The 12,059-nt window shown below is 56.2% G+C and overlaps 1 protein-coding gene across 6 annotated transcripts in view; it reads right to left on the bottom strand.

The window, feature by feature from the left end:
• Positions 1-1,489: 1,489 nt before the first annotated feature.
• The window catches only part of ARHGAP23 (Rho GTPase activating protein 23), a 77,334-nt gene continuing 66,764 nt past the window's right edge, over positions 1,490-12,059 (bottom strand). For all 6 annotated transcript variants that reach the window (XM_037033210.1, XM_037033209.1, XM_037033208.1 and 3 more), the window contains 4 exons: positions 10,514-10,555; positions 9,842-9,938; positions 7,739-7,770; positions 1,490-4,254 (listed from right to left, as the gene is read on the bottom strand). In XM_037033210.1, the coding sequence (XP_036889105.1) occupies positions 3,217-4,254; positions 7,739-7,770; positions 9,842-9,938; positions 10,514-10,555 (1,209 nt within the window). In that variant the 3' untranslated portion in view covers positions 1,490-3,216. The remainder of the gene's footprint in view (positions 4,255-7,738; positions 7,771-9,841; positions 9,939-10,513; positions 10,556-12,059) is intronic.

Raw genomic sequence — 12,059 nt, 5'->3', positions numbered from 1 at the left:
TGATCACCTTGATTGTACTGATGGGGAAGGCGGACTGAGCAAAGTCAGGGTCTGACCGACCTCAGGCTGGCCTCGGCGTTGGGCCCTGAATGGTAGGAGGGAGGGACCGCTTCACCACTGGATCCCGGGGGAGGCCCTCGTCCTCTCTCCCGCACAGTCTGCGCATCTCGCCACAATGTGTCTGCCTGTCAACACGGTTTTGCAATGATTGCTTTATGCAGTTGTCTTTTAAAGACAAAAAAAGAAAGGAATTACAAATAAAAATGTTTACACTGTCTTTCCCACGACCTATGTAGTGCTTCTTACTGGCATTCTTTCTTTCTCTATGTGGATCCGAGTTACTGGCCTCATGTACTCGCATATCAGCTTGTTGCCTCCCTTCCGTATTTCTGAAAGGGCAGGTCTACCAACGACAAATTCTCTGTTTTTCCTTTACCGGAGATGTCTTCATTTCACCTTTGTTTTTGAAGGCGAGTGGAAGGAGAGCCCAGGGTTTTGATTCATTCTCTCACCCAAAGCCTAGTGCGGCCTATAGAAGGGGGGCCCTTGGGCGGGTGTGTCTTTCCTCCGGGCTTAGATTTATCTTGCCTCCACCACTCAGTAACTGTGTGACCCCGGACGAGCGACGCCACCTCTCTGTGCCTTGGTCTCCCCACAAGTGAGATGAAGATGACAGTGGTGTGGAGCTCAAGGGTGTTGGAAGATCGACTTACCACCTGGAAAGCTCTCGGGGCGGATGTGCGCCCACGACAACACTGGCTCCTAAGTAGCGCAACGATGGACAAAAACCACCTTTGGGACCCAGGTGGAGGAAGGAGGGGCATTCAGCAAGTGACTCTCTTCCCGGCTCCTGGGCCCCTCCTCGGTTCACTTGGATGGCTGTCACCTGCTTTTCCTGCAGACGGAGAAGAGGCTCATCCAAGGCAGCCTGGAAGCTGGAAGGTGAAACTACAGTGCCGAGAGGTAGAACGAAACCCGTCCCATGTTATACATTTGTGCACATGAATGAGACAACAGGCAAACCCCGTAATGTCCTCTGGGGATACTGTCAGGGCCCAGAGTGCCTTTGATGACAGTGGGCTAGGATAGGTCCTCTCGGGGGCCCAGGCCTTGCCCATGCCTCCTGTCTTCTGGCCAGCATCTCTGGACCACTCTGAAGGTCCAGGCAGGCCTGAGAAGGAAGGTGCCTATGGACCTGCCTGGCCTCTGTGGGAATACACAGCAGGGGCACAGAAACTTTCCGTGCAACGAGGGTCACCTGCCCTCCCATCCTGTATCTTGTGCCCATGTCATTGCTCATACCAGTCTCCCAGGACAGGACCCTGATGAGTACCGGGAGGTAGAGCTTTGCCTCCACTCTGCCACCGCCTCCCCCCTTCCAGCCCCGGCTGTCCTCCTTTTGTGAGCCAGAGACCTCACACTGCCCCCGTCTCAGCCCCGCTCTGGCCCTCTCCTCCCTCCAGAACAAGTGAGACATCTGACTCACGCCTCAAGGAAGGCCATTTATTTCCAAGATATAGACTATACTTTTAAGACAGGACTTTTCAGAAGCAGGATATCTTAGTTGTCGCCTAGAGAGGTGTGCCAAAGACATAGTGGAGGGGGACATGCTGACGTGGGGTCGGAGGCTTTTGCAACACTGTTACAACACTTTAAATGAGCAAAACATCTTTAAAAATCCTTATAAATTCTTTATAATATGTTACACATTTAGAGACAGTATTTACAATAAAAGGGAGGGGAAAGGAGAAATCTACTTTACAGCAAATCTTTGCATAAATCAAGAGGACTGATAGACGTGGCAGTAGGGTTTGCAGCCCCACGTGGGCGTCCCTGGAATGAGTAAGGGCGAGCGTGGGAGGCCTGGGGATAGGAGGTCTATTTACAATGGGGGGAGGAGAGGGGCTGGGTCTCGCCCATTCTGAAGGAACAGCCCAGCTCAGACCCCATAAATCAGTGTGTGTGTGTGTGTGTGTGTGTGTGTGTGTGTGTGAGATAGAGAGAGAGAGAGAGAGAGAGAGAGAGAGAGAGAGAGAGAGAGAGAGAGAGAGGCAGAGACCAAGGATGCTTTACCCACCGAGCGCAGAAGGGGTGTGTGTGTGTTGGGGGGCGGGGTGCTCCTGGGTTGTGGAAGAAGCCGGCACAGCTGGAAGAACAAAGAGTGGCCAGGGAGCTCTAGTTGTGGGGCGGGGACCCTGGACCCTCCCTAAACTGTCCGGGGAATGGGCAGCTCCGCAGGGTCAGAGCGCAGCGGGGAGGGAGGGATGATTTAGACCAGGGTCTCCAACCCCTGGACCTCGGACTGGCGCCGGGCCGTGGCCTGTTAGGCACCGGACCGCAGAACAGGAGGTGAGCGGCTGGCAAGCTTATGAAGCTTCTTGTTACCCCCTGAGCTCCGCCTCCTGTCTCCTCCCCTGCCCCCTCACCCAGTCGGTGGAAAAATTTTCTTCCACGAAACCGGTCCCTTGTGCCAAAAAGGTTGGGGACCGCTGATTTAGAGTTTGCCAAAAGGTTGCTAGGGGAGTGAACCTGGTGAAAGTCTCAGCCCCGCCTCTGTGGAGTGGCCACAACCCCCTCCCCCAGCTCCGAAAATCAGCAGGAGGGAAGGATCCCTGTGTGTGCCAAAGGCAGGGAGCCCTGGTGGGCGTGCGGGCGGAGGGACAAAGGAAGCAGGGGTGGCGGAGGTTGCTACTGGAAACACGTTTGCACAGTGACTACACACACTTGCATACACAGCCCCCCTCCCGTGGACACCACCACTCTACCCCCTCCCCCTAGACGTACATACGAAATCCCCACACCCGTTAGCTAGGCGCTAGGCGCTAATGGGGGTGGGGGCAGAGGAAGGAAGCGAAGAACCAGCATCACGCAGTGTTTTTCCTTTAGTCTGAGACTAGGGGGTTCCCTATCCACACCCCATAGCCAAAGGGGCTTTAAGTGCAGACACAGAAGGGCCCAGAAGGGCACACTCTGTCATCTACCCAGGGGACACAGGCCCCCAGCTGCCTCTCCCCTCTCCTTCCACTAGTCCCCTCCCTCCCATTCACATTCTGCCCACCCTCTATCAATCCCAGCACATAAACTGGAGACATGGCCTCAGCGCCCCATGCGCCAGGGGCAGCAGGAGAGGGGGGTGCAAGCCAGAGGAGATGCCTGTTTCCCAAGGGACTCTGAATGGGAGGCGAATGGCACGGGGAAGGGAGGGAAGGAGGCTGGTCACAGACACTGATGGAGGCGGGAGGCTGCCGAGCGGCGCGGGGGCTGGCTCTGCAGGGCCCCAGGGGCCCCGGACGCAGGTGGCAGCGAGGCCGCGGAAGACGGAGCCCGCGCCTTGGTGGACTCCAGGCTGCTGAGGCCAGAGTCCTTGTTGTCACTGTGCGCCCGAGGGCCCGGGGGACCCGCAGTACACCCTCCGTCCAGCTCCTTCCACTCGTTGAAGTTGAGGTCGGTCAGAGGGCTCTGCACCACCACCGTGTGACGGCGCCAGCTGCTCCGGCGCCTCCGCGTCTCAGGTGACAGCGGCCGACGAAGCCGTACGGCCAGCATGTCATCTGCGGTGCCGCGCAGGCGCAGGCGCAGCGCCTCGAGGCGCGAGGGCCGCACGCCCAGCGCTGCCACCGCGGGGGCCGCTGGGGGGCGCAGCGACTCCTGGCTGCTGGACGAGGCCGAGCCGGAGGGCTCGGGGGCTCGGGGGCCGCCGCGCCCCGTGCCCGCGCCTTCCCCGTCCGGGCGGTTCCGGGCCAGGCGGCGCCGCGCCAGGGTGTCGCAGGGTATCAGATGGTGCGAAGTGAAGGAGGGTCGGCGTGCCAGGCGCCCTCCGGGCCCCGCGCCTCCCTCCGTGTCCGTCTCCACGTGGCTCAGCTCGCTGCGCTCGTCATCTGCCTCGTCCCCGGCGCCCGCCCGCCTGCCGCCGGCGCCAGAGCACACACTGCGGTCCATGGTGGACAGGGTGGAGTAGCCCGAGACGATGGAGCGCGTGTCCGCGGCCAGCCGCTCCTCCGGCGCCGGGGGGCTGAGGCGCCCGGAGGCTTCTTGGGCGGGGGCGCCCAGCAGCTGCCCCTCTGGCTGGTCCTGGGAACTCGGCACCGTTGTCACCGCCCCGGGCTTGTGTGCCTCCTGCTCCGAGTCGTCGTCTGTGCTGCTGCCCAGCCCCCGGGCCTCCCGCCGCTTCTTCCTTTTGCGGTTGACAGCCGAGATGAAGGAGATCGCCAGCATCTCCCGGGTGTACGGCTCCTTCTTGGGGGCCCACGTGCCCTGGGAAGAGACAGGTCACTATTCAGGAGGCGTCCAGACTGTCGCCAGCGCTGCCCACTCACCTAGCCCCAGTCAGGAGGGCCTGAGCGCCCTCCACCTTCCCATCCGGACACCCCCACACTATGGCACCCAGGTCCAAGCCCAGCCCCGGCACCCGTACCCGCATCATAAGCCGTTTCTCTTGGACCGCTGTCCAAGCTGAAGTGTCACTATACCTCCAGAGACTAACCCTGCTGCCTTCCCCCCTACCCTGGAGCGTCCTCCGCAGCCCTTCCCGTCTTAATCCAGACTCTCAGCTCTTTCCTGGGAGCCAAGGGCTGGACTCGCACCTCTGCCACCTCTCCAGGCCTCTGTTCTCAGCCCTCTCTCTCCTCTATGTTGCTGGGGAAACACTTCCTGAACATCCCTGCTCCTGGGCCGCCCTGTCTCACACCGAACTCTATTTGAGCTCCAGCTCCAGAATTCTTTTTCCAACTTCGAATCAGTGTCTGCCACGGTGTCTGCAGGGCCCTGAAACTCACCTGTCTGGAACCACATACACTCCCTACCCTGGCCCCAAACCACCTCCTTAAAGTGATCTGAGCCTTCCCTCTCCCCTTCTCTCCATTCTCTTGAAATGACTCCCAAAGCCAGCTCATCCTCATCATCCTTCACTGAGGCTCTCACTCTGACTTTTCTAAGTCTCTCCTCTCTTAATAGGACTCCTTGCCTCTACCCCAGGCACCCCAGTCCCTTCTCCTCTGGAGCAATCAATCCTTATCAGTCCTGAGGGAAGGCTGGACTCTCCCGGACCCCACCCCCACCACAGCAGGGGCTCAGGGCCCTTCACAACCCAGTCCCAGCTTTCCCAGCCTAGTGCCCTCCCTGGCCTGACCCCGACCCAAACCAGCCTTCACTCTGGCAGTGCTGACCTACCAACCCTTCCCTTGATATGACTTGCACTTTAACACTGGCTGACTCAGTTTCCCTCCCCTCCTCCCACAGCTACCCTGTTTGCTGGATGAGTTCTTACTCCTCCTGCCTGGCCCAGCTCCAACATGGCACCCTTTGTGCAGCAACCTCACAACCTTTGCTATGGCTGAGCTGGTAAATCACTTCTGTCCCATAGCCCTTTGAAGATGCATTTACAGCAGCTCTTCTCACATCAGAATAGCTTTGCTTCCACATCACCTATACCAAACTCTGCGTTCTCTGAGAGCAAGTAAGGTCTGCGGCTTGTGTTTGCATCCATGACTCCTAGCACATAGTAAGTGCTCAATAAACATTAAGTGAATGAACAAATGGGTGAGTGGGGTTCCCTCAACATAAGAAGCCTTGTAGAGGTAGATGCTGGGACTGGTCCCCCTGCTGGGCTGGAATGACCTGCCCTGGGACACCTCCTTACAGGCCACCTCCTCTTTCAGCCACAGTGTAAGGACAAATGGAGACACAGAGGTGCCTGCTGTGGCCACTGCATCCCGTGCACTCTCTCTCACATCAGTTAGTTCTAAGGAAGCCAGAGCACATCAGGAATTCAGGATTCACTGGCACGTGGCCCTAGGTCATGGCTGCCCGCACTGCATGGCTCCAGAAGGCACCCTTGGACTTCTGCAACATGGCAGCACTACTGTGACCACTCTGAGGCCCATGGTGGCTAGTGCTGCCTTCTGTCCTGGCCACGCTCTCTGAGAGCCTTGAGAGGCCCTGAGNCATCAGTTAGTTCTAAGGAAGCCAGAGCACATCAGGAATTCAGGATTCACTGGCACGTGGCCCTAGGTCATGGCTGCCCGCACTGCATGGCTCCAGAAGGCACCCTTGGACTTCTGCGACATGGCAGCACTACTGTGACCACTCTGAGGCCCATGGTGGCTAGTGCTGCCTTCTGTCCTGGCCACGCTCTCTGAGAGCCTTGAGAGGCCCTGAGGACAATCTGACCAAATGACCCTCTCATCCCAACTAGTTACAAAAGTAAGAGGTCAGAATGGTCACTTCCAGTGAGTGCAGAGGTCAGTAAGTTCACATAAAGGCCAAGGGGCCAGTGCAGGAGAGGCTATGGGAAACAGGGGGCTCATAGGTGGGTGGAAGGCACAAAGAGCTAGATTCGGGTCACTATAATGAACTTGCTCCCTGCCACAAAAGTCTTGTGATGGAGTGAGCTCCCCATCACCACAGGTATGTAGGCAGAGGCTTTATGAAGAAGTTACAGGGGGCCTGTGCTGACTAGAGCAGGCTTCCTTCTCTCCAGTGCATTCATCAGGCACAGTGGCCTTGCTGGGACCTGGCCAAGGCTTAGAGACCCAGACAGAAGTGAGCTCAGTTCAACCAGCAATATTTAAATGATTTCACTGACCACTATGGACAGAATTGTGCCCCGTCCCTCAAATCCATATACTGAAGGCCTAACAAATTGAAGCCCCAATGTAATTACTGTATTTTTGGGACTGTGAGATGCACCCCCCCAAATTTGGGAGTAATAATGGTTGCTAATGCTGCTGTTGAGTTCTGTTTACATTTACATTGGTGAAATATTATGTTATTTATGTTATTAAATATTTTACCATGTTTTATGCTTCAAAATTTGTTTTCCTATTTTCCTCCTCTAAAACCTAGGTGCATCTTATGGTCCAAAAGATGTGGCCAGCTGGGGAAGAGGCCACGAGGGTGGGGACCTTATGGTGACATCAGTGCTCTTGTGAGACAAGACACCACAGAGCCCTCCCTGCCATCTGAGGACACAGGACAAAGGCAGCCAACACAGACGTCCTCACTCGGCCCTGACCATGCCAACCCCTTGATCTTGGATCCAGCCTCCAGAACTGTGAGAAAATAAAGTCCTGTTGCTTAAGCGGCCCAGTCTGCCGTGTTTGGTACCCAGTCTGCCGTGTTTGGAGCTGAGACACGCCCCTGCCCCCGGCAGGCGCGCTCACCTGAAGGGTTCCGTCTCGGAGGGCAGGCGAGAGGCTGGCTGTGAGACTCGCTTCAAAGAACCAGCTTTGGTTTTTATTGATTTTCTCAATTGTTTTCAGTTTCATTGATTTCTGCTCTTATCTTTATTATTTCCTTCCTTCTACTTGCTTCGGGCTCTCCAAAGCCCTTAAACATAGTTCTATCGGGCGTATTTATTGTTCACCCCATTTATGGGGATAAATATTGGCCCCATCATTTACGGATGAGGAAGCTGAGGGTCAGAAAGAGGTTGAGTAACGTGCCCAGTGCTCCAAAGCTACCAGGTAGTGGAGCCAGAACTCAAACCCAGGACTGTCCTGGCTTCTAACCGTTGGGCAACACTGCTTCCCAAGTCAGGCCCTTCACTACACCAGACACCTCACTGCCAAGGCAAGCGACTCCTCAGTTTATCTTGGACATCGGTGTTTCCTACCCTCCTTCCCCATGACCATGAACTTCTCTCAGGGTCCAGTTGCAATTCGGCCAATTCCCTTGACCAGCACGTGAAGTGGGCTAGCTTATATAGGGATAAAGCCCTCAGAATGGCCTTGGGACTTACCTTGGACTTGGTTGAACTACAGGTAGTAGAGTCTGTTGGTGAAAACAGAAAGAAAAACGAAAGTTGGATGGGGTGAGAGCAGGCTGAGACTTGTGGACACATTCTCCTCTCCTCGGAGGCTTCACAGGCTGGGGAGTTCAGAAACCCGAGATCTCCCTGGGCCCGGGGAGCGCCATGAACCCCTGCGGTCATTTCCCATGGGATAGGGAGAGGGCAGAGAGCGGTGTCAATCACCACTTCCATTTGAGGCAGCAAGTGACATCAGGCAGCCAGCCACTGAACCCTCATCTGCCCAGAGATAAGGGCAAGGAGGGCTTTCTGGGGGGCCTAGTTCCTCTCCCCCCTCCTACCCCTGTTACTCTGGGCACTAGATAAAACGGCCAGTATGGGATGCAGTCCACAAAACCACAACAGTGAGACACAGCACATCACCAATGCTCTGGAGAAATGGAGACCACAGTGCACAGAGAGGGGGGTGCCCTACCACACTCACCCTCACCCCCCGCTTTCAGGACGTGAGAAGGAAGAGGACCAGGTGGATGAGCGATGGAATACAGGGGCAGGCATGGAGTAGGTGGACATTGGAGGTAGAGTTACCTGAGAACCTGAGTCTTAACGGGTTCTACCTCCAGACTTGAGGTCCGTCCGCCCTTATGGGGCAAGGCCCTCATTTATAACCAGAGTTATGCAGGAGAGTAAAATCCTTATCACCTCAATTGGACTTGGGTCCCACTCCCTTCATATCACTGGGGTGGAGAAGGAACCAGAAACAAGTCCTGGCAGCGTCTTCTCCAGAACTGGGGATCCCAGGACCTCCCGGGTCCGACGGGGCAGTGGACAGGTGCGGTTAATCCACCCTCGCTGGCAAGCAAGTTAGATGTCTCAGCCCCAGCCCTCCCCGAACGGTGAGAAGAGCAGACGTGCTGATCACACAGCGACACACCAACACACCACGGGGCCAGGGGCGGCAGCGGGTGATTAGAAGAGACGGGGGCTCCTCTGCCATCCCCACCCCATACCCTCTGGGCCCCTCCCCAGCCTGCCTCTGCCACGAGGGGGTGTGTGATATGCCTCCGTCAGAGACAGGACCCGTCAAAATACTAGGGGCAGGTCACCCTCGGGGTGGGAGGAGTTAGTGGCCTGAGCCAAGAAGGCACCCGGCATTTCTTGGTCTCTGGGCTACTCTGCTATGAGAAGGCCACAGGCCTGGCCATAGGCCGAATGGCCGGGGGATCTGGTTTCAGAAGCAGAAAGAGCCAGTCCTCGAAGGTAACGGAGGCGGCAGCTACGGCTATAGAGGCTTCTGAAAAGCGATGCCACTGGTGCCCAGAAAGGCTGGGTCCTGCTACCAGCCAAGCCTCCCCCTGCCTGGAGAGCCAGACCGGGCTGCACAGAGACAAGGCTGTGGGGGTGGGGCCGAGGACCTGCAGGAGGTCGGCCATGCCACGCCCAGCCTTCTTGGCAAGAGGGACAGGATCAGGCCCTAGCCAGTTGCCTCCTTCCTCCTGAGAAGGGGCTCTCTGATGGGATGTGGGCTGTTGCAGCCTTGGGTAGCTGGCATGTCAGGGTGAGGTCCTCATAGCCCAGATGTCTCTGCTTGCCCCACATGCCTGCCCAGCCTTCTTATAATCACCCGCCACTGTTAGTGACCGAGGACGCGACGCCACACTGTACCCTTTAAATCTCCAACAGGTCCGCTGGAGGAGGGGGAGAGGAGGGGAAGGAACAGGGTCCAGGGCAAGGGGGGAGAGCACAGGGAGAAGAGGGAGGAGGGGTGGAGGGGTGCAAGGAGAAAAGGAAGAAAAATTAAAAAGAGGAACATGCCCAGAAGGACACAGCCCATGGGGAATAAGAAAGCTCAGGAAAGAAACCAGGAGGGCGAACAACGCTCCCACCCAGCCCTGGGGCAGGGACAGCTGAGCAGAAGGGAACGTGGGCACAGGCAAGCTGGACCCGCCCAGAGAGGGAGAAGGCCCTGCCACAGCCCCTTCTCTGGTGGGGCAGGAGCGGGAGCAGGGAAGCTGGGCGTCTGGCAGCATCTGGGGCCCTCAGGAATGCAGAGCCCACCCGTACCCCAACCCCTTCCCAGGACCCCGCACTCACCTGAGCCTGGGTCGCCAGGGGGCACTGTCCTGCCAATGTTGGGCAGGAGGTACTCAATGTTGGGCACGGACTGAGGCTCCTTGTCATCCACAGGGGTCTGCAAACAGAGGGAGGGTCAACCGAGGGTCAGCCAGCGCACCCTCGGTCAGCTGGACCGTGGAGCCTGCAGAATGGGGCGTCTTGAAGACAGGGCGCATGTCTTCTCCCTCGGCCTGGGGCTCACTGGGGCAGTGACTGTCACCCCCACCAGTCGGGCACTCTTGAGGGCAGGTGCTCCGTGTCTCTTTTGAGCCTTCCCAACTCCTTGATTGAAACCCAAAGTCCCGAGCTGCTCCTGCAGCCGAAGGCCAGACCCGTGTCCCCCAGCAGACCGCACCTTCCTAAAACCCACGTCCTCCACCAAGACTGGACGGTGGGGTCTGCCTTTGCTACTGGGCTCCGCTGCCTTAGAGGAGGCCTCCATCTCCCCACGCAGACCGAGAACTCCTGAGGGTGCGTCTCCTGTGGGCTTGAGGGCTCCCGAGGGGAGGGGCTCTCTTTCCTCCATCAGACTGGAGGTGCCGTGAGGACAGGGACCTTCCCCTGCTTGAGTCTTGCTTCTCCCCCACCCCCAGCTCGGAGTGAGGGCCCACCTCAGACCAGACCCCACCCGCTGCCCTCTGCGCCACTTACTCGCTCTCCCTTGTCCTCGTCATCACTGAAGAACCAGTCTGACTGCAGAGGAGACAAAAGGAAGTGATGAAATTGGCGTGCGAAGGGGCCGAGGGGAGACAGGGAAGCCTGTGCTGCCAACCTGCTCAGTCCAGAGGACCACGCAGGCGCCGGACAGAATGGAACAGGAGGGGCACCAAGAGGCCAGGGCCACCGCCCCCCCCCCAACCTTCCTGACAAGCCCCAGGCTGGCCTAGTCCTGAGAGGCCTCAGAGGGAGGCTGATGGACCCTGAGACCCAACCAACCCCACGGACAATGAGGAACCCTTGAGGAAAGAAAAGACTGTGCCCCAGTATGGGAGGGAAACGTGGCCAGTAGAGCTGCGTGCACCCCACACCAGCCCTGGGCTAGTCCACTCTTACACCAGGGGCAGCACACTCCACCCCGAAAAGGGAAGCACCTGGAAGGAGGTGTTAGGACCAGGGGGAGGCAGGCAAGAGGTTTCTCATGAATGCCAAACGGGATAGAAATTAAAGTAAAAAACTCCACTCTTGAATATATTTTGTGAAACTTGAGAATCTTGAAGAGGAAACTAGAAGTTTTCTAAAAAACAAAAACAGACTGCTGACACACGAATAAGCACCAGCTACAACCAGAACTTTCAGCGGCAACAGGCACAACACGAGAAGGAAGTGATTACTCCAGTGTGTTGCTGGACCGCAGATGCAGGGATTCTGAACCTAGAATTTTATGCCCTACTACACTCTCGTTAAAGTTCGAGTGTGAAACAAAGCTGTTCTAAGATATCAGAAAGCACCACACAAAGATTCTCTTAACTGAGCACATGAGCAAGTAAAGAAATGAATCCAGGGCTGAGCAATCAGCTTCAAGATGGTAGAGAGAACAGGCCTTTGTTATCAAACCAAGAACAGCACATACACACCCACAAAGGGCAGCCATGACAACCCGGAACTCGAACCCAGGGAGAGGTGAAAGGTCACCGAGACACCTGGCTTTAGGTGTGGTGGAAAGAAGATGTGGATACTAGTAGCTTTAGAAACGGATAGTGAAAACAAAACATAAGCATGGGCTTTATAATTGTATAATTAAACATAAGTATAGGTTTTATAAATTGTATGATTTTCATGCTAAAAAAATGAAAATCAATGCAGCCAAAGCCAGGTAAGACAGACCAAAATAAGTGAATGAAATGAAATGGCCCCAGCCAGTGTGGCTCAGTTGGTCGGGCATCATCCTGCAAACTGAAAGGTCGCCTGTTCGATTCCCAGTCAGGGCACAGGCCTGGGTTGCAGGTTTGGTCCCCGGTCAAGGTGTGTTTGGAAGGCAATGGATGGATGTTTCTCTCTCACATCAATGTTTCTCTCTTTCTGTCTCTTTCTCCCTCCCCCTTCTTCTCTCTCTAAAATATAAATAAATAAATAAATAATCAAATGAAATGAAAATGTGGTAAATAGGAAAAAAAAAACCAAATAACATTTAGGATAACAGAAATAAGTCCTAAAAATACAAACTTTACAATAAAGTATATAAGCTAAGCTCACTGGT

Source organism: Sturnira hondurensis, unplaced genomic scaffold (genome assembly GCF_014824575.4).
Source record: "Sturnira hondurensis isolate 20B ecotype Veracruz unplaced genomic scaffold, ASM1482457v3 Scaffold0021632, whole genome shotgun sequence".
NCBI lineage: Eukaryota > Metazoa > Chordata > Mammalia > Chiroptera > Phyllostomidae > Sturnira > Sturnira hondurensis.
Note: the sequence above shows the minus strand (reverse complement) of the source record. Positions and strands in the feature narration are given on the sequence as shown.